We start from the raw sequence: 20,368 nt of genomic DNA, 5'->3' as shown, positions 1-20,368 counted from the left end.
AGGTCGAAGTTATGAACAAAATGAGCGTTGATGAGGATTTGAAAACATGGAAATGTTCGCCAAAGAGCTGCAGCTTACACTCCTGAGTCAACAGGGGACAGTAGAAGAAATGAGAGAATGAGAAGTACAATTAAAATATTCAGAGGGCATGGGAAAAAAGATATTTACAAAAAATATACTTTAAAAACAGGCTCATTTTGTTTTACTTTATACAAACAAAATACTTTAGAAATGTATTTAAGAGGTAAAGAAAAATTGCAGGAATTATCCACTCATCAAATAAAACTGAAAACAAATATTACATGTACAATTTATGCAATAAGGATCAAATCAATGCCAAAGTTCTAAATATGCACGCACCCTCCCGTAAAATGAGGTCTGGTCTAGTCTAGGCTAAAACGTCGCTTCATGCAGCCTTTACCGGGAGTATCATTAGCAGTAACTTTATCTTGTATTTTTTTCTTCTTCTTGGAATTCATAGCGAGATGATCGCCCAAGACAGAACGACATACGCTTATTGGTCGGCGTGGCCGCTTAGCTGCTGCTTAGTAACCAGATAGGATAATAGCATAATGGCAGCTCTCCCTTTTTGGCTAAGAAAAAAAAGTCATCATCCAAGTGCAGAAAGGAGGATGGGAGGGGAAAAAAAAAAAATCAACAGATGTTCCATGCATCTGCAGTTGTGCTGTGTCAGTATTTTACATCGCAATTGTGGGCTGCGTGAAACGGACTGTGGTGTGTGCGTGCGTGTGTGTGTGTGTGTCATGGCGGGCTAGCACGAGAAAGCTAATGATTTCATATAATGCCCAAAAATGAGTTGGTTTTTTTTTTTTAACTCTTCGTGCCACAAAGACAAATGATAGCGCAAGCGTTAAAAGCCACCGGACCATCACGTTCATCCGCAAACAACTTCCTCGTCTCTCTGCACAAATTGATAACACATTGCGGCGTTTGCCCCTCGGCTGCTTTGCATGCTAGGCATTTTTTGTTTTGTTTTGAGTGTTCAGATAGACGCGCAATCTGTAATTACTGCACAGATAGCTTCACGTAAAGCAAATAATTTTTGAGATTCAAAGAGGGAAGCTGGCTGCCTTGCGGGAACGTCTGGAAATGTTTGTCTGGGACATTCTTCGCCCAAGCGAGGGACTATGTAGCATCAGTCAGAAAGTCAACTCAATAAAATAAAAATATCAAAAACAAAATGGGAATCACCATAATACAATTGACATGCTAAAGAAACTAGCAATGTTATTTCTAATGCTTTCAATAGATTTTTGACACAATAAATGATTCTTTATCCTCAGTGAAAATGAACTAATATTGCTGCAGCTTATTGACCTTTGGTGACCGTATCTACTTTGACTACTGTATTATATTGCCACCTTGTGGCCAAGGTACACAGACTAGAAGGAGCGGTTGAATAATGCATGAAACGTTAAAGTAAGTTTCAATGAGGAACATTAAAAAAAAAAAAAAACTCAAAAGTATTTTTTCCCCAAGAGACGTTGAATAATCGCCAGGAATGTCCAAAATGTTATCCATCCAGAGCACATTTGGTAATAACGAGATTTTAGAGAACATTTCTGCAAAAAAGTCTGCGGCCGTTAAAACCATCTGGTGGCTGTCTCCATCTAGTGGCTAAATAAAGACAGTGCAAGAGAGCAAAAGCTGACATTGGGCAAAAAGTTTGCCATATTTTATCCCTACCTGTGAAAGTGATTTTTTTTCGGGCTCATAGAGGTTAGTGTGTGTGAGGGCAGTCTGTAGATCTCCACATTTGGTATGAGTACTTTTACCCCCCTTAAAATTATAAGTTTAAAATTGTGTATCAAATATTTGGAGTTTTTCTCCATTTAGTGGCCAAATGACGACACTGCAGGGAGAACTTCAAAAACCAGCAATATATTAAATCTTTCAATTTTATTGAGTCTTGAATGGAAAAAGAACAGCTTAATTAGCAGCGACACGGTTTCAACTTGCAATGTGGGACGTAAAAGCACAACATGCGCAACATTTCAACACGACACAGGAATGCACTTTAGGGAAAGTTTTACAAAATAAACGCCATCCACATTCCGTTCGACTTTTTTTTCCCGCCTGAAAAACGATATGTGTGATCAGAGATGCAAACGCAGATGCCGTGAATAATAAAACTCATTCCGGACAACCCTGATTGCATTTTTGAGTAAAAACACTTATAAAGATGTATATAAAAAGCATTTAAAAAATGACACTTGAGGAGCTTTGGATCAAAGTGCGTACTCCCTCTGGTGGCCATTTTGGTGTGTGACGAGTTCCTTTTTTAACTTTTTGTGCTCGCTTTGTTCAAGTAATCCCAAAAAGTCTGAGATGTCAATCAAAAAAAGGAAAAAGTGTCTGATTGCTCCAGTGGATCACTGACCTCCACATCCAGCGGCGAGGAGTTGCGTCGGTTCAAAAGAAGAAAAACAAAAGTGCATGAAAATGATGAGCTGTCGTTCTCGTTAGTCTCAGGAGGCCAGTTTAGAGTAGCTCGACGGGGAGAATTTTCGCTTGAGGTACTTGATGATGTAGAGCGGCAGGCAGCTGACCAGCGTGATGGACGACACCTTCCACAAGAAAGGCCACGTGGTGATGAAGTTTAAGTCTGACAAAACACACACAATTAAAATCAAGATTGATCCAAAATTTGCACGTCAATCATGAATTTCGTGTCCCGTGCATATTTGTTGCAGTATTGCATTCATTCATCTTCCAAACAATTCATTTTTATGAATAAACATTTGGAACTGTAAACCACACGCGTCTTTCTCTGGTCATTAAATGGCACACACACACACGACATCACAGTAGGCTCCTTGGTGAAGGTCAGACAAAACAACAGGATGGATGGGAGAGCAAATGGGATGTTCGCAAGGCAACTGAAAGAATGGCGTGCAAATCAGACAGACTCCGGACGACCTACCAAGAAAAGCTCCAAAGGACACCCTGCCTATGCCTGAGAGCCACACGCAAGCCAGAGAAGAGCAGGACGTCAAAATTAGGCCACCAACAGGACACACACAGATACACGCACGTATATCGCGGACAGGTCACCCAGCGCATCTCTCACCAAAGTACTCGTTGAGGAAAGCGAGCGAGGCCAGGTAGCAGCCCAGGCTGAAGAACTCGGCCAGCACCATGAGCCAGTGCCACGTGCGCACCGTCAGCGCCACCATCAGCAGCTCAGTCAGGATGAGCGCCGTGAACGAGATGGCCACCACGTGCACAAACTCCGACTCGAACAGCACCAGCGCCCCGTACATTAGGATGCCCCCTGGTGGTGATAGGAGGGAAATGTAGAGAGATTTTTTTTTATACACTAAAAAGTAAACAAAGACAAAAGGCCTTCCCTGATTACATAAATGGCTTTACAGGCGGCACATTCCAGCTGGTCAACCGCCGTAAAAAATTGCCTTCATATGTACCCCCCACCTTCTTATATCATCTTCAAATCCAGGCTCCCTCCCTCCTGCTCACCAGCGGCCTTTAATTAAAAAAGGCCGTGCTGTCAGGAAGTCATGCCTGAGCACAAGCGCGGCGGACCTTTCCCACTGGCTGCACGGCTTAGCCATTACACAACGATCCTTTTACACGCATTGTACAAGCGGAGGGCGGCTGGAAACTTAAGACACTGAGAAACAGATTGTCTGACGGCCAAGGAGGGAGCGGAGGTGGTGAGCGGGGGACTGCAATTTTCTAATTTCACGTTACCTTGATACACGCTGACCAAAACCCAGACCAGGAAGGTCTTGAAGGAAAGCGAGCGGCCCTTGGTCAAGTCCTTGTAGAGCTCCGGGTAGAGCAGCGCCATCTCCGGCTTCACGTCCTCATCCAGGACCAGCGAGAAGACCGGGAACATGGTGTAGATGGTGGCATAACTGAAGGTCAAAGGTCAAAAAGTGGTGCTTTAGAGCAGCAGTTTTAGAATTACTGTTAACGTGTGTGCGTGAGAAAAGCCGCTCAGGTTATAAATATGCCTGTAAAAATGGAGAAAAAGAGACATACCCAACCATGAGGAATCCTTGGTACAAGGGAACGGAAGCAAAGTAGAATATGGACGAGAAGACCGCCTGATAAGCAAGAAAACAAGCAAATGAGTAAGTTTGTGAAGAGTTGGGATGGAAATCCATCTTCCACCGCTTATCTGTCATATTCACGCTATGACCAGACTGACTGTAATTAGTCAATAGCGAGGTTATTTTTCAGGATTTTTAATTTTGTGTTTCAAATAGAGTTCATTTTGATTCGTTTTTAGCGCGGGCTTGTTAAATTTTAGTATTAGTATTAATTTTTTGCATTATTTTGAATTAGTTTCAGTATGAGATTTAGTTTGTATTTTTAAATACATTGATTATTTGTCAAGTAAATCATTAAAAAAAAGTCAAATATTGTGTAATGAAGTGACGTTAATTACAATTCTGGAACAACTGACCTTGGTTCTTCTGTAGCTACGGATGTACACCAACACCCAAGTGAATACATTTAACGTGATTGGTGACACATTCAGATTGGGACGTGGTCTTTGACAGTCAGACTTGAAAAGCGGCAGAGTACCTGCATGGCGGAGATGATCATCCCACGGTGCATGACGAACTGGCCCAGGGCCGCTGAGCGCTTGTAGCTGTTCCTGCCGTGCACCATGAGGAGGCGGCCGATGTGCTTGAACTGCGTGATGGAGAAATCGGCCGCCAGCGACGCCTGCTTGCCTTCCTGATGGAATCGCAAAATGATGTGCCCACCAAAGAAAAAAAATAAAATAGCTGCAGATTCCTGAGTGACATTTACCTTTCCTTCGATTCCAATCCCGCAGTCGGCAGCTTGGATCATGCTTACGTCATTACCGCCGTCACCTAAGAGCAAACAGATGGAGACCAATTAGCGACAAGGACCTTCATGGCGTTTGCACGAAGCGGCTGACCGATGGCGCAGGTTCTGTTGGCGGTGTGCTGCTGGAGCAGCGTGACGATCTGGGCCTTTTGCGTGGGCGAGCAGCGACAGCACACCACGGCGGGGCACTGGCACGCCAGCTCCACAAACTCGTGCTCGTAGTAGCGCAGGCACACCTCCAGGGAGTCGCCCGAGATGACCAGCGCGCAGTCGTGCTTCCTGCGGAAGGCGTTCAACTCCAGGTGGGCCTCCCCTCGGTTGGTCACCTTAACGCAAATGCAGGTGAGGGTTTGTTTACTTTGCGCCCCACCCCCCCAAAAAAAGAATTACCGGTCGGAAAACATGGATGTCCTGGTTTCTGGAGACCAAATGAGAGCTTTTGGCGATGCATGTGGCCGTTTCAAGCTTGTCCCCAGTCAACATCCAGATCTAAACAACAACAAAAAAAGTGATACTTTGCATTCCTTTTCAATTTTGGATCTTCCGAGCCCACCTTGATGCCGGCGTTCCTGAGCAGCTCCAGCGTGGGCCTAACGTCGGTCTGCAGCTGGTCCTCCACGCCAGTCAGGCAGAGGAGCTCCAGCTCCCTCTCCAAGCTCTCCACCACCGCCGCCACTTTCAGGGTCCTGTCGTGGATGCTCAGCTTGGCCTGGTTGTAGCGGCTCTGCGAGGGAAAGTGGGCCCGGGTCAACTTACGAACCGATCAGGAAGGCGGGGTGAACTTGTACCTCAAAGTCCTGGTACTGCTCCTCGGACAGCGACTTCTTAGCCACCACCAACGTTCTCAGACCTTCTCTGGCCATGTTGCCGCACTGACGGGAACCAACCAACAATGCTGACCATTTCAATTTTTTTGTTATTAGATGAGCAATAGAATTCAAATCGACAGGAGCTGAATTAGTCTGTGAATCGGGGAGAGTCTTCTCCGGCCTGGGGCAGAGGAGGGCCATAAAACAAAAGGAGACGGATGGCGTTTCATTTTAGGATACGAGGGCTTGATTGGGTTATTGACGAGTGGGCCCGACGGGGCATCGTTAGCAAATGATGTTTGCGAATATGACATATTGTAATTACTATCTGGGTCACTAATTAAATCAAAAGCCGCCCCTGGTGTTAAACGACTCAATACTGCCAATATGATTATTATGAACATAGACGCGGCCGTTGATCTCTCAATGAACGTCCTGATTAGCTGAGAATATCGACAACGGGTTGGAAATAACACGGGGGAAAAAAAATCATGTGACGTTGATGCCATTTTTATGCTCTCTTGGGGTGTGAGATGTTGATTGCTCCGATTGGGTACCTCTTCCTCCAACCAGTCGTTGTACTGGACGATGCTCGCCATGGCCACGTCGGCGCCCTTCATGTAGAACGTGATGTCACCTGTCGACTCCTCCTGGGTGGCCAATGGAAAATAGTGAATGAAACTATTACCGGAAAAAAAAATTGGGAGGATGAAAACAAGCGCCCGACCCTGACAATGATGCCCATGCGCTTGCTCTCGGAGGTAAAGGGGAAGATCTGCAGGATGTTGAAGGACAGTATCTGCCCAGCGGGTGTCTTGAGCTGCAGGGACCCCAGGTCCCGGTTGACAAGGGTGAGGCCCACGCTCTCCGTCCACTGCACTAACGCCACCTGTGGCCACACAGACACGGTTTCATTAGCTTGTTTCGGACAAGTTCCTGTGAGACTAACACTTGTCAAATAGCGAGTCCACTGTTTGCTGAGACATCAGAGCATTATGGGATGTCCATCCTATCTCATTGCGCGGCAGATAAGCGCTTTCCTGCCCCCTCCTTTCCTCCATCTCCCCTCGGCAGGAACTGTGAGCCCCCACCGAAGCCCTCCGGCGAGTGAGAGAGCGTTCAGCTGCACACGACAACTCTCAATGGCTTCATTTTCAATTTTGCTCACTCAAAGGTTGTTATTATACTCTGACCTACAAATTGGGACTTCCTGTTAATACCCAGTCATCCATCCCTCCCTTCTAAACACACACACAACCACTCCCCCGTGAACCCTTCGAGCTGCCTCGATGACTAAACACATGTGAATGATTACCCAGTGTGTCCATCTATAGCTCACACAACACACCCGCAAAGTTATTCACTGTAATTGAGGACGCTTTGCATCTAATCTGATTTAAATGCTTATATTAGAGTAACGGTTCTCTAATCTTCTGGTTTCAGGCAATTCTTTTCTGAATTCAAGTTTTGATTTCCAAGAGAGAAAAAAAAAAAGCCCACAGCGTTAGTGTGGGCAGGACGGATCATTAAAGGCGATGCTGCGTTCAATGACTGAGGTGAACGAAAGTACAAAATAAAAAAAAACAAGTGAGTGACAGAACAAAAGGGCAAGGGGGGGCCTCTTGTCACCTCAGAGAGTAAATTAAATATTGATCAAGCCAAGCGAGCGGATGGATTTGGGACGCAGTGGTAGTGGGTGAGGGGATGTAAATAAAAACATACATCAGACGGGACAAGAGACGAGATTTAGCTCTACTTCCAACTGTTTTCGGTTTGCTCAACTTTGCAATTACCTCCCACATCTGGGAAAGTTATTGATTTTCTCATGGCAATTTCTTTTTCAAAATTCATTATCTGCTTTTGTAGTTCATAGGGATAAAATCAGACGGCACTCCACGACGACTTTGCTTTGGGATCATTGTTGAACAATGTTTTTTGGGCGGGGTGGGGCTACCTCATCGGGACTGGAAGCCTGATACGTGCGGTTGTCGTCAGTGAAGTCCTGCTCGGCCTCTGCCGTTTCAGTCTCGCCGCACGCCTCGTAGACAGGTGTGACGTTGTGGCACAGGGCGATGGCCTTCACCGCCTCGTGGATGCGGCTGCTGACGCTCTTGCGGACTTTGGGGCCCGGCGTCTGGGATTTCTGGGACGCCGTGGCCGAGTCGCCACTGGAGGAGCCCTGACGGGAAATGACAGACAGACATTCTTTGAACACAACACTCACAATATTATTATTTATTTTTTTTTGCACTCTGGATAAGCTAACCTGAGCATAGGACTGGATAATATGGCTCTGGATCTCATCCATGGTGTCGGTACCGTAGGACACGGTCCCCAGGTGCAGCCTCTTGAAGATCATCTCGTTTTGGGTCAGAGTGCCTGCGGGTCACATAGATTGATAAAAAGAATAAAAAAAACTGTTTTCCGCCTCTACAGGATGATTATCGGAATAAATGTTTTGGGACACATTCCACCTGTGATGAGGCTTGGACCTGAAACCTCATCAGAGTGATCACAATATATCACATGACCCACATCCGGCCCTAATCTCATTGCCAATACAGACACAACCAATGTGAGCAAAAACGACTGTCGTTTTAATGGATGCCGCCGCCAGATCGTACCACGAGGTGGAAGCGATTCCCGCCGATTGATTATTCCTCATTCTATTAACCGTCAACCTGGATAAATAGGCACTAAAGGCAAATCCATCCCGACCTTGAAACAAAAAGGGCTGCGGGATTTTATCACCCCGAGGGGACAGAAAAGTTGGCCTCGCTTGCCTGTTTTGTCCGTCAGGAGGTAGACCAGCCGGCCCAGTTCTTCCGGGATGGTGCTAGTCCTCACCACCGTGCCGGGGATGTTCTCGTCCTTCATGATCATCCAGCCGTAAGCCGCCTTGCCCATGTCCAGGTTCACTCGCAGGCTGCGTCAACAAAAGCAGCTTGTGAAAACCATTTCAAGAATGAATAAAAAAAAAAAATTAAAAAACGGTTCTCCGAGGTACCTGATGGGGATGATGTAGGAGAAGAGCACCACAAAGCGGAAGAGGTTGCGGAGCCACGGACCTACAAAGCTGTGCACGGCTTCCATCACGATGGACAGAACCAATTGGGCAAAGAACAGGGCCTTGGTGAGCCGGTTCAGTTCCAGGTCCAGAAGGCCCACCTGCAGACAGACGTTGGGGGGGGGGGGGGGGGGGGAAAGAAAGGAAAAGGGCAATATAATTAGAAATTTGTATTCATGTATTTCTTTGGGATATTGGAAATCATTTTAAGTCGTCTTCTTAATACGTCTTTCTGGACTAATACTAAACAAAAACTAATGAAAGACATTCTTTGCTGCTGGCTTTTGTCATGCAAAACGTGTGTATGACATAAACGAGGTTATTGCTGGCTTTTTTTAACGACACTACATTGTCCCCTTTGAATGCGACCAGGGGTCAAAGGAGTTCCCATATTGAGATGGCTCTGGGGAAAAAAGGGACAAAAAAAGGGAGGAGGGGCGTGAGGAGTAGCGGGGGTCAAAGTTGTCTTTTATTTTTCAAGTGCGTCTCACAGCCAATGGAGCATGTGGGAAAAAGATGTCAAAGAAAGAAGCTGCCCGGCCCATTTCTGGCAGCGGGCACGGAGGGCTTTCATGTGACGCAGTGCGCTGACAAAAAAAACAAAACCCCAACATAACATTTCCCTGCGCTCGAGGAGCAGTGATGAATAGGAAGCAGGCAGGGAGTACGAGGAAAATTCCTCCACTGCTAGCGGACCCCCAGCAAGCACATTTCCCCCGGGGATCGGACCGACCTGAACCAGCCCGAGAGAGCAGTGCGACTGATTTATCGGGCCGCGTTAAAACTCCAAGTAGCCCGGCGCGGGGTGGGCGGGAGCCCCGGCGACAAGGTTCATGCTTGAGCTATTGAGAAAAATAGAAAAGGTGGTGGTGGTGTTGGGAAGGGGGGCGGGGGGGAGGTGGGGGTGCACGGTGGGATTAAAATGAAGAAAAATTAAGAGCGAGCACACAGCTGAAAAGCAAAGAAGGATCCCCTTTAGGCAGAACAATGGGCGCTCTACGTTCTGTAGGCCCGGACGGGGGATCGGATGAAGTCATTATACAGCCGGTCGAGGCGGGTTCGGGGTGGGAGGGAGGTAAAGGGCTCAATTACCTCAACCTTAAAGATGTGATCAGTGAATAAAAGAACATATTTCACTCCAGTCGTCCCCCACTCTCTTAAAAGAGGAATGATTTGTTGTAGCGCTCCGTAAACCTGCGTGTGAAATTGGAGCTGCGATTTATTTGTGGCGGGAAGTAACAGACTATAAATGCTTTTTACTTTCAGTCGCTGAATTTGAACACAGGCGTCTGTAGCTTTGGCTTTTTAGAATTGTTATTAACATACTTTTGCCACCTCTGCACGTGATTTTATCTTTGTTGTCTGGTGCGAGTGCTCTCGAGCTCTCTGTTTGGTCAGGATGCAGCTTATTGCTTTTAGCGTGAGATTTAACGGACATTGATTTCTTAGCTTGTTCCAATGACAGTTTGAGAGGTTTTTTTTTTTTTTGGAGGCAACAATGACGGTGTTCGGAAAGGCTGCGTCGGACGATCAGACACAAAGAGACAATCCTTATTCGGCTTCCTGTCAGGCAGATCCTTGTCCCGCCTCGATTATATGAGGCCAAAAACGTTGTCGTGCGCGACTATCGACTTTGACGCCTCGCAATCTCCGCTCGCCGCATGGGCACTTGTGACATCATCCCCTTGATATATTGAATTTCTCTCAGACTGCAGCAGGCTTGAGCTAATGCTACACTGGATCTTGGTCCAAGAGAATATAAAGGCCAAATTAGAAAAATATTTTTAAAGAAATAAAATAAAATTGAAAATTCTTGCTAAAATTACACCAGCAGACATTTTGATCCCAAAAGATGTCGAAAGTTGAACCACGTTGTGCAAGCACTTTTTTTTTTTTTTAAATCATAAACGCAACAGTCGAAAACTCAATCAGCCGACCCTCGGAATCATTTTCATCAATCTCTGTGAACAAAACACTCGATGAAGGGATTTTGCCGGATTAACTCCTCGCCAGAAAAAGTCATTTAAATCCTCCCCTTAGTTAATTTCCCTTTTGGGTAATTAGCCAACAGCAATGACCTTTTCCCCACTGACAAGAGATTGTCATTGAACACAATATTGTGTTGATCTGGAAAGATTAGTCAAAATGAATTTGGCAAAAGTAGAGAGCCTCCACCTTGTTTTTGGCGTAGGACGTGTTGAGCACGCTGCGGGTCTCCTTGCCTGTGTAGATCACCACCCCAATCACGGTGCCTGACAAACAAACAAACAAGACGAGTCATGGCGCTCATTAGCTAACCCCCCCCCCCAACACGTTTTAGCAAGATCAACGGCATGACGGCCGAGGCAATAAGACCGCCAAGAAGCGTTGGCGTGTCTCGTTGTCACTCAAGTCGGGTGCTTAATACACCCCGGGAGCGCTCATGAGACCCAAATCGATAAGCTGCTATCTTGACTTGCCAATTCATTAAGGCGGCCTTAGAACAAAGCACCAAAGACTCGTTCATATAAAATGAGCCGGCGCAAGTTTAACGCGAGAACTTAAAAGGGCCAAGATAAAATCTAAAGTATTTGAAAGAGAGGAGCTTTCTCAACATTGTGTTTTATCTTCCGGTCAAGGTCAGGACATTCGAGAGTTGGGGCGGGGGAGGTCGTTTGGTCACCACAAATCAATGGCCAGCGAGGGAGTCGCAAACACTCTCGGGAGACACCAGGGACGGACGACGCTTGCTCACCCGACGCTACGACCGTGCTGGCCCACAGCGTATTTTCGATGCTCAGGCTCTCGTGGATCTGGGGGTCGGCGTCCTCCTATGAAAGGAGGATAAAAATTGAGACTTCTAATTTCCAGCGAGCAGCTGACAGTCATACAGTAGCTCTTTTTAATCAATACAGGGATTCTTTTAAATGAAGCAAAAAATAAAAATAAATAAATACAGCAAGGTCACGTCGGTGAGATTTCACAGCACAGGAGAATAAGGCCCCCGTGTGTGTGTGTGTGTGTTGGGGGTCTCTCTGGTTTCACCGCCGCCCTCTTAAATAAAGCCAAACGCAGGCAAACGGTCTGGCCCGGAGTCTTGAGTGCGGGCTCCGCTTTCATCTCAAATGGCCGTCCCGATATAATAATTATGACACCCAAGCAGCCACATCCTGTCAATCCTCACAAAGCAGTGAAGTCCATGAAAAATAAATGTCGGGGCGGCCCGACGCTTGACCGCTCTGACATTGTCATCGCGTCAAGGAGGAAGCGGGGGGGGGGGGGGGCTCATAAATAGGTAAGTTGATTTTCTGTGGGAACCCAATTTCTTTTTCTCCCCCCCACCCACCACCACACCGCCATTGCCAGCTTCCCCTTCCATCCTGCTCTGACTCAAAGCACACGATATGCAAAGGAAGGCCACGAAGGATGAATGAGTGGAGGAAGTGCTCGCTCACTAAGCCTGCCTGGTGTGTGGCCAAGAGTGAAGACAGACCACAAAGGCCGCCTTTGTCGTGCCGCTCTCCTCTCTGTGAGGGCTGTGCTAATCTGCTATTAATAAAAAAAAAATTTTTTTTTTAAATGAAGCGACAAGCAAGCTAGACAGGATAGATGGGAGCTCGCTAGCTAGCGGCAGGTCCTCCGTGCGATGTAAGACGGACGCGAAGACAAGACGTCCTTTGTTCACGCTTTGTCAACTATTTGGTGAGGATAGGAAAGAAAACAAGTGTACCCGTGTGAAGTTGCCCTCAAAACTGTGGATGTCCAGCTGAGGCTTCTGGGCGTAGACGAAGGCGTTGATGGAAAAGAGGTCCTGAGGAACCAGGGACATAATTAGAAATAAACCAAACCATCATTCATTACCAATTCTTTAACCACAGCGGCTTCTACAAACACTGAAGCCTTGAACCGAAATTTTACCCCCACTGCCGGAAGCCGCTGCGTGCATCCCACCGCCATTTTCAACTTCCAGTCTGTCTCGCCGTCCAGCTGGTCCGTCCTGATGAAACACGCCCCTGAATCAGATGACAAAATACATTGGTGAGATTTGCGGTTTGGTTGTCTCTCTGTGCTACTGCACCGTGTGTGTTCAAAGAGCAGGTTGAAGACGATAATCATTTCCATTTGCTGGTTTTATGATAGCAAGCTTTTTTTAGGGGAAATTAAATGGTTTTGGTGTTTGACACAACAAGAGCATGGAAAAAAAAAAAAAAAAATGTGAGGAAAATTTGTTTTTTTGTTTTTTTGCTCCTTATGGTGTGCTGGTCTTCAACCAGCTCTTGTGTTTTCCCTCCGTGCGAATAAAGCCGCTAATAAACAGGTCGGACGGGCAGCCGGCGTAAAATGTTGACCTGCATCGATCTTGGGCAATATTACGTGTGAAAGTGATGGATGCGGGCCACTATCTGACAGGCGGGCTAGAGGGCGGCTGTAAAGCGTCCCCCAGAGGCTGAGCTGTGATGGAGAGCGCCGGGATGATTCACGCTCGCCAGCGGGACGGCGTGCCAAAGACAAATATGCGCTTATGCGCCATGCTTGTTCAAGACATGAAGAAGTCATCAAGCGCCTGGACGAGCGTGTCGCTTAACAGATTGAAGGCAGACGTCATTTGCGCTCACCGTTCTTTTCAGACGTCCTCATGAAGATCATGTCTGCGGGAATCCTTTGGTTCTAGGAAGAAAAGGAAAGGTGGAGAGTTACCCATTGCGGTTGCTGAGGTCATTTGAATCTTGCTGAATTATTAAACAAGGTCTTGACTTGGATGGTGAAAACTAGTTGCAAAAGAAAAACTTCAGTCCATTTACAATGATTTTCTTTCAATCACCTTCTCCACAATAATCAGGTCACCCACTTGGATGTCTGAGCTCTTCACCTGGATTTTACCTGAAGGAGGGGGGGGGGGGAAAAAAAAAAAAAAAAACACATCAACGATAGAACATATCTTTTTGCCTCACCTTGCAAAAGATTGATTCACGTTAACGTGACGACGTAATCGCCTTCGGTTGTCTCATAACTCTAATTTTTATCGTCTCAGCATCCTTTGCAAAGTATCATACTGCCCGGCTTAAGAGGTGTGACAGCACGACTGCAAGAATATCGCACAAGAGGGTCGGGGGAGAAGATCCTAAGCAGCATTTAAGGGAGAAGAAAAAAGAAATCTCTGCAATTACAGCCAGGGGACGACTCATGTTACGGGGGTGATTGCGTTGGTTGATAGCGGAGAGTATCGACTATCGGCGTGTCAGCAAACAGTTGCGGCCGGCTCACCGCGCAGCGTCAGCTTGGTGTACAGCTGCGAGTTCATCTCCTGGTCCCGCCGATGGCGCCGCACCTCGTCCACCGCCTCGCGCACCATGGTGACCGCCAGCACGAAGCCCTGCGACAAACCAGACATCTGAATGATGACGCAAATAGGAACTGGGTTTGATTATTAGTTCATAAATGTTCACGTGAGGTGCAGGTGCCTGAACGCTTCAGTATGACACACCTCGTCACCCAGTTTTTATTTGTGAGAGTGCAAGAAGGCTTTACCAGGGGCGCCCAGTACGTGTACAGGTATCCGATCTTCAGCGAGGGCACAAACTGCGAGCAGGCCACCACCAGGAAGTAGAGATTGAGGAAAAACTTGAACTGCTGGTACAGAACCTGAGGGCCAAGACGACACATCATCAGGATACGACAGCAACTCGCCTAAACTTAACGAGACATCACACAAAGCTCTCGGGTCACACTTTGAATAATGCTTGTAATAATGAGAGCGCGGCGTCCGGCCGGATCGATAGGAGCTTAATGAACCCCCCGTGACCTTTAGGGCGGCAGGGGGAGTGCAGGCTAAACCCAATTTGCACGTGATTAATAATTCAAGGCGCAGGGAGCAGAACGGCGCATTTGTTCTGAATATGGACGTCTCCAATGGACAGGTGACATTTTATGGTGGGGGAGTGAGCGAGTCTCTTAATTACGCAGCCGTTTGAGTTTTAAGACGTAAGATTGACCGTTGTCCCCTTGCGTGGGACGCTCAACGACAAGACGCTAAGTAGCATTGAAATATGCAACTAATGTCAGGGCAGGGACGTCTTCACTTTAGAATAGTTTTAAAAATAGAATGCAATATTCACTTTTTTAGCAATTTAAAATGATTGCGCAATCAAAGCCATTACCCCTGGCACAAAGGTGAAGATGTTGTACTTCTGGTTGTGGATGGAGTTTTTGGGGAACTTCTCCTCGCACTTCTCCGGGTGGCCAAGCCACACGGTGCGGGCTTTCAGTTCCTTCTTCCGCCGGCACATTCGGACCAGGCAATCGCAGCAGCTGGGGACGACAAAATATGATAAATGAAGTCTTTTCAGTTTCCACGTGAGGAGCATTTGATGCAGTGAGGTGAAAAGGTTAGCGTTTTCGCCGGGGGGTGGGGGGGCGTCAAACGTTCACAGTTCAATTTGCGAGCCGAGGCCCGGGCAGACAAAAACACACTCTGTGCTTTGTGGCATCTTCTGACACACTTTGTGCCCTTGTTTGCGGAGCATCGCTAACATGCGGGTATGTCACCAGATTGATTTATTGCAGCGAGGCAAACAAAAAGGAAACGCATCCACCTGCTAATGACGACATTGCGGCGTATCTGGAGCATGACCCATTAAAAAAAATAAAAATTCAAGTCATATTTTAGAAATTCATTTGTTCAACTTCAATCCTAATATCAAAATTAATTCTCTCTGGAGAGGGACCTTGAACCCAAAAAGTTTTCGAACCCCTAACACAAAGTAGCCACAGTTTCATCTGACCTCGATGTACATCGTCATGGTGACTGACTTGGCTTTTCCACCTTTTAAGCAACAAAAAAAAATTAATTCAAATCGACTTTGGCGTTGACAACTTTTTGACTGTGTTTGCGTTGGCGGCGACGCTTCACCTCGGTGCGCTTGGCGTCCAGATTCATACGGCAGATTATTTGAGCAAATGAAGGCTATTTAAATAACTGCGGCTTAGCGGGCTCGTGAATTATTTGCTTTTTATAATCCCGAGCGGTGCACATACAAAATTACTGGAAAGCATCAAACTGGTCAGCTGTGAAAAATCCAATTTGTTCATTAGCGAGGGGGTGCGCAGGAGCGGGGAGGAGGTTGGGGCTGTATCGATTCTGCAGGAGACGCACCCCCGGCAACTATCGCCGAGCGCTCTTTCTTGTTTCGGCGTCAAAAGCTTCCTTAGGGGATCAAAAGCTGCCAAATGCACGTCAGGCGGCAAAACGGTGACCTCGATGGTGACTTTGCGCTTCACGCACAGCTACTGATGCGTTGGAAATCCAAACTGGCACTCCCGTGTACACACACCTTTGATGCCAAGCTTAACGTGTACAGAATGACACAAAAAAAAAGCCATAAATGTGTTTGGTGCTAAACGTAAAAGTCCAAACGGGATACAAAATGCGGCATAAATAAACAAAAACAATGACAGTTGAGGTAATGAAGGATATGAATACAGAATGTATTGAGATAAATTCAGGCTTGACTACTTGGGTGGTTTCAAAAGTCAAACAAGAAGACAACAGGGGGATTTGAATTCACGTCACCAGAAAACAAGAGGAAATGCTAACTGTAAGAAGACTTGTGAGGCTTACCTTGACCAGAGAACTTTCCAGCCACCGAGGAGGAACCAGCCAAGTCCTCGCCGTCTGTGGTTAACCCGGGCCCGCGGCAATGTTTGGTAGTCGTTTTCGTCGTTCTCGAAGGCCTCGTCGGACATCATCAGGGGCATCTCATCCAGGCTGGACGGCTCATCGTCCACGGACAATCTGGAGAGATGAAAAATGCACTCGAGGGATCTCACATGGAAGTCCAAGTCATCAGTGGCACCCACCGTTTGCTTTGGAGCGCAAGTCAACACGCTTGAGTGTACTTAAGATTAGGGTCTTAACAATGAGACAATGCAGTGTGAATATGAATTTAATATTTTATGTCAAGATGACAGTACAATTGGGGGCCACCATTTTCAAAAGCCACTAACATTGTGGTATTCTCAGGTTTTACTATTCAGGCTAGTGGTAAAATTCACTAATAAACATCGGAAGTGTTTGGCGTACTACTATCAAACTCGATATTCTCTGTTGGGATCTCTTTGATTTGGTAATCACCTCATTTTCGGGCAAAGATTTACCAAACAAATGATTTTCCACCGACGATCATAGTGACCCAAAAGTTATTGTCGGTCACGTGATATGACACAGCTGACACACAGTTGATTAGCGCAGCAGGGGTCAATTTTGATTTTAAGGCAAATAATGTTAAAAATATCACAAATAAACAGATGGCGGACTTTCATCGAAGCTTCATGGCTGTCACCTGTCACACGAAACGAAAACAAAATCGGGCGGAAGTCGACAAGAGCGGAGATTTCATTTCATTGACTTCATTGAGAGGTAGAAAGCAGAGGGAAGAATCCCTTGTCAGCTCCTTCACTTCCCGGACGTTGAAGGGATGCTACCAAGCATCACCTTTCAGACTTTAAACACTGCGTCAATACTTCGCTTGAAACTTTCCTCTGACTGGGCTGTGATACATGATTCGGGTAGGCGGTTCCAGCTATTAACTACACGGGTAGAGAGAGTGGCGTCACCATGGATGCGTAACCTCCTCGGTTTGTATAGCTTCAAACTGTGACCACGTGTCGATGTATCATTATTTAAGATGAAATACTCCCTCAGGTCTTCACCAAGTTCGCCTCGGAGAATGCGCCGGGTATATATCAGATCTCCTCGGTGACGACGGTAGGCCAGAGAGAAGAGATTCAGCTGTTCCAGTCGATCTTCGTAGGAAAGCTGGTGAAGTTTTGCAACTGTTTTCGTACCGCGACGTTGAACTCGCTCCAGCATATCGGATTCGTACTTGGTCAATGGGAATACTGCAGGCAGTCCGTACTCAAGAATGGGACGCACGTGAGAGATAAACAGGGGTCTGAAAATCGCAGGAGTCATACGGGCAAAAGACCGTCTGATGGATCCAAACATCCTGGTGGCAGCGGTGACCTTCTTCGTGGTGTCAAGACTAGTCTTTAGGTCTGACGACACTATGACACCAAGGTCCTTCTCACTTGTGGTGTTTTTAAGGAGATATCCTCCAATATGGTACGCCCCGAGTGGATTCTGAGTTCCCATGGAGAGCACTGAACATTTGGCATGGTTTATTGGAAGCAGCCATTTTTCCGTCCAACTTTGGAGCCTATCTAACACGTCTTGGAAACGGTCAGCATCCTCGACGCTAGTAACTTCAGCCCAAAGTTTTAAATCATCCGCGTACAGTAAACACTCAATGTTCAGTTCTTTCGGGAGATCGTTGACATAGAGCTTGAAGAGTTCGGGTCCAAGGACCGATCCTTGTGGCACTCCACTAGACATAAGCACAGGCGCTGAGTATGCGTCGTTGACTTTCACTCGCATATAACGTCCTTCCAGAAAGTCAGCAATCCAGGATAAGATCTTCCCAGTTACACCAACCCTTTGGAGTTTAAGCAGGAGACGCATGTGAGGTACTCTGTCAAAGGCTTTGCTAAAGTCCACGAAAATGACATCAAGGCATTTACCAGCGTCGACGGCAGCTACCCACTTCTCTCTGGCTACTAAGAGATTCGATACACAGGAACGTCCTTCCTGGAAACCATGCTGAGCAGCAGTTAGCACGTCAAGCTCGTTCAGGTGATTTTGTAGAGCCCGCTTTAGTAGTTTTTCCATGACCTTACAAACGATCGAGGTCAGACATATGGGTCTGTAATTTGTCGGATCATGGCGAGCTCCTCCCTTGAATATTGGTTTGACTGTGCCGATTTTCCAGTCGACAGGTAGACGTCCGGTTTCCAAGGAAAGCTGGAGTATGTGTCGGACGGGTTCTGCAATATGCTCGACAATAGTTCTGAGGAAAGCTGGGTGCATCTCATCTGGCCCAGGAGAGGAGTCCGGCCGTAACTCCAGAAGTGCTTTCATAACATTTTCTCGCTCAAATACAAGATGGTGGAAGCCTGAGTCAGGAACAGGAATATGGGAATCCAGGATCTGCGGCTCGACGGTATACACAGAGGCGTATTGTGAGCCGAGTGATTCAGCTTTTTCGGCATCCTGGAGAAGGAGATCCTCAGAACCCGGGGAACGAAGGGGAGGTATGCCGCTTCCTGCCTTGGTCCTTCTCTTCAAATAAGCGAACAGGAGCTTTGGGGAAGTCTTGGATGTCTCCGCCAGACGCAGTTCATATTCGGTTCGTTTTTTCCGCTTCATTTGTGTGCACCGATTTCGAACTATTTTGTAGCGATCATAGTCCACGGGAGATTGAGACAGTTTGAATCGATCCCATAGTTTACGACGACTTTTCAGCAAGAGTCTTAGTTCACCATCAAACCAAGGAGGACCTTTGGTGAAGGTTCGTTTCCGAGAAATTGGCACATGCTCCTCCACAAGAAGTTCAAGTTTGGAACGAAACAGGGTCCAGGCATCTTCGAGTTCGAGATGAGACGGAATACTCCAGTCTGTTTGAGCAGCAGCTTCCTGAAGAGTGGGTTGATTTGTACGCCAATAATTTCGACGAGGTCTACCAGAATCGTTAATTGATGCACAACCGCTCCAGTGAAAGGAAATTGTACAGTGATCACTTCTCCCGATTGGCAGCGAACATTGCAATTTGTCGATGTCAGTTGGGGACGCTGCTATTGTAGCCCCACAAGCTAACAGTCTCGCGACAGTAAACACGCATAAACACACGCCAAATTGACGACATAACAGAAACCAGAACATTGTAACTCATCCTCTCGTCACTCGGCGGCGGAAGCGACAGCAAAAAAGCCCAGATACCTCGAATGTCGGACAGAGTGGTAGTAGTAGTGGTTTCTCCGCAAGCTTTTCCGTATCGAATCTAACGGGATGCCGTCAGCCATGTTGACTTAGCGATGATGTCATCCAACCAGGGGCGGGGTTTATGTCGCCTTCACAAACTCGTGTGAATTTCAAGACATATTTCTCTTTTCTTTCTAAGATGTTACAATTGTGGGTGAAATAGCAATGAAATTAAAAGTGGAGTAATAGTAAAAATAATCATTCATTTGGGTGGATTTGGGGATATTGGTAGATTAGAGGAACAAAACGACTGTTAAAAACTCTGAGGTTTGTGAAGGCAACACAAATACAAATAATTATTGAGCTATGTTAATCGGTCTGTACTATCTTTTTTTTAAATCAGTTTTTGCAATTGTATTTCCAATCATATTTATCTGTCACCTGATGGTCTACCAAGAGAAGGTTGAGGTCATTCTTATTCTACATTTTATTCGGCCTGACAATTTTCCCACAAGAACATAGAAATCCGATCATTGACTTTTTGTTTTGCTTTGAACGTGTTGGCGGTATTGGTGAGCATATGTTGTGCTTTGCACCAGCTCGCAGCATTGGGCTGCTGTCCAAACTAAGAGCGCAGACTTTTTGCATTATTGATTCAAACAACATTCAGTATGTTCCCTTCTTTCCAAGCAGCTCTAAGCACGGGGTGTGAAGTTTCTCATGCACTTTAAATCAAAGCAAAACAATGTTCAATGGTTAAATATGAGTATACTTGACTTCACACTTTGGAGAAATGTGTGAGCAGCAGAGAACAGGTACAAAGAAGTACTTTGAAAATGAATTTATGTACAG

General features: G+C 46.4%; 1 protein-coding gene across 3 annotated transcripts; it reads right to left on the bottom strand.

Annotated features, from left to right (window-relative positions):
* Window positions 1-1,905: 1,905 nt before the first annotated feature.
* On the bottom strand, window positions 1,906-19,648 carry atp9b (ATPase phospholipid transporting 9B). 3 transcript variants are annotated; one of them, XM_061267883.1, is made up of 28 exons: window positions 19,535-19,648; window positions 16,322-16,495; window positions 14,862-15,012; window positions 14,233-14,346; window positions 13,969-14,077; window positions 13,526-13,584; window positions 13,320-13,371; window positions 12,622-12,716; window positions 12,434-12,514; window positions 11,459-11,534; window positions 10,900-10,976; window positions 8,665-8,825; window positions 8,441-8,583; window positions 7,924-8,036; window positions 7,612-7,836; window positions 6,385-6,546; window positions 6,215-6,307; window positions 5,637-5,720; window positions 5,402-5,572; window positions 5,239-5,337; window positions 4,940-5,174; window positions 4,807-4,871; window positions 4,576-4,731; window positions 4,027-4,091; window positions 3,733-3,899; window positions 3,092-3,295; window positions 2,945-2,977; window positions 1,906-2,626 (listed from the first exon to the last, which is right to left on the bottom strand). In XM_061267883.1, the coding sequence occupies exons 1-28, from the start codon at window positions 19,615-19,617 to the stop codon at window positions 2,490-2,492; spliced, it is 3,384 nt and encodes a 1,127-aa protein (XP_061123867.1). In that variant the 5' UTR covers window positions 19,618-19,648; the 3' UTR covers window positions 1,906-2,489. The 3 variants fall into 3 exon arrangements, 2 of the variants coding, with proteins under 2 accessions (XP_061123867.1, XP_061123866.1); XM_061267882.1 differs by lacking the exon at window positions 2,945-2,977; XR_009710786.1 differs by lacking the exons at window positions 1,906-2,626; window positions 2,945-2,977; window positions 3,092-3,295 and having other exon boundaries at window positions 3,826-3,899; window positions 4,576-4,727.
* Between the last annotated feature and the right edge of the window lie 720 nt (window positions 19,649-20,368).

Source organism: Syngnathus typhle, linkage group LG20 (assembly GCF_033458585.1).
Source record: "Syngnathus typhle isolate RoL2023-S1 ecotype Sweden linkage group LG20, RoL_Styp_1.0, whole genome shotgun sequence".
Classification (NCBI taxonomy): domain Eukaryota; kingdom Metazoa; phylum Chordata; class Actinopteri; order Syngnathiformes; family Syngnathidae; genus Syngnathus; species Syngnathus typhle.
Note: the sequence above shows the minus strand (reverse complement) of the source record. Positions and strands in the feature narration are given on the sequence as shown.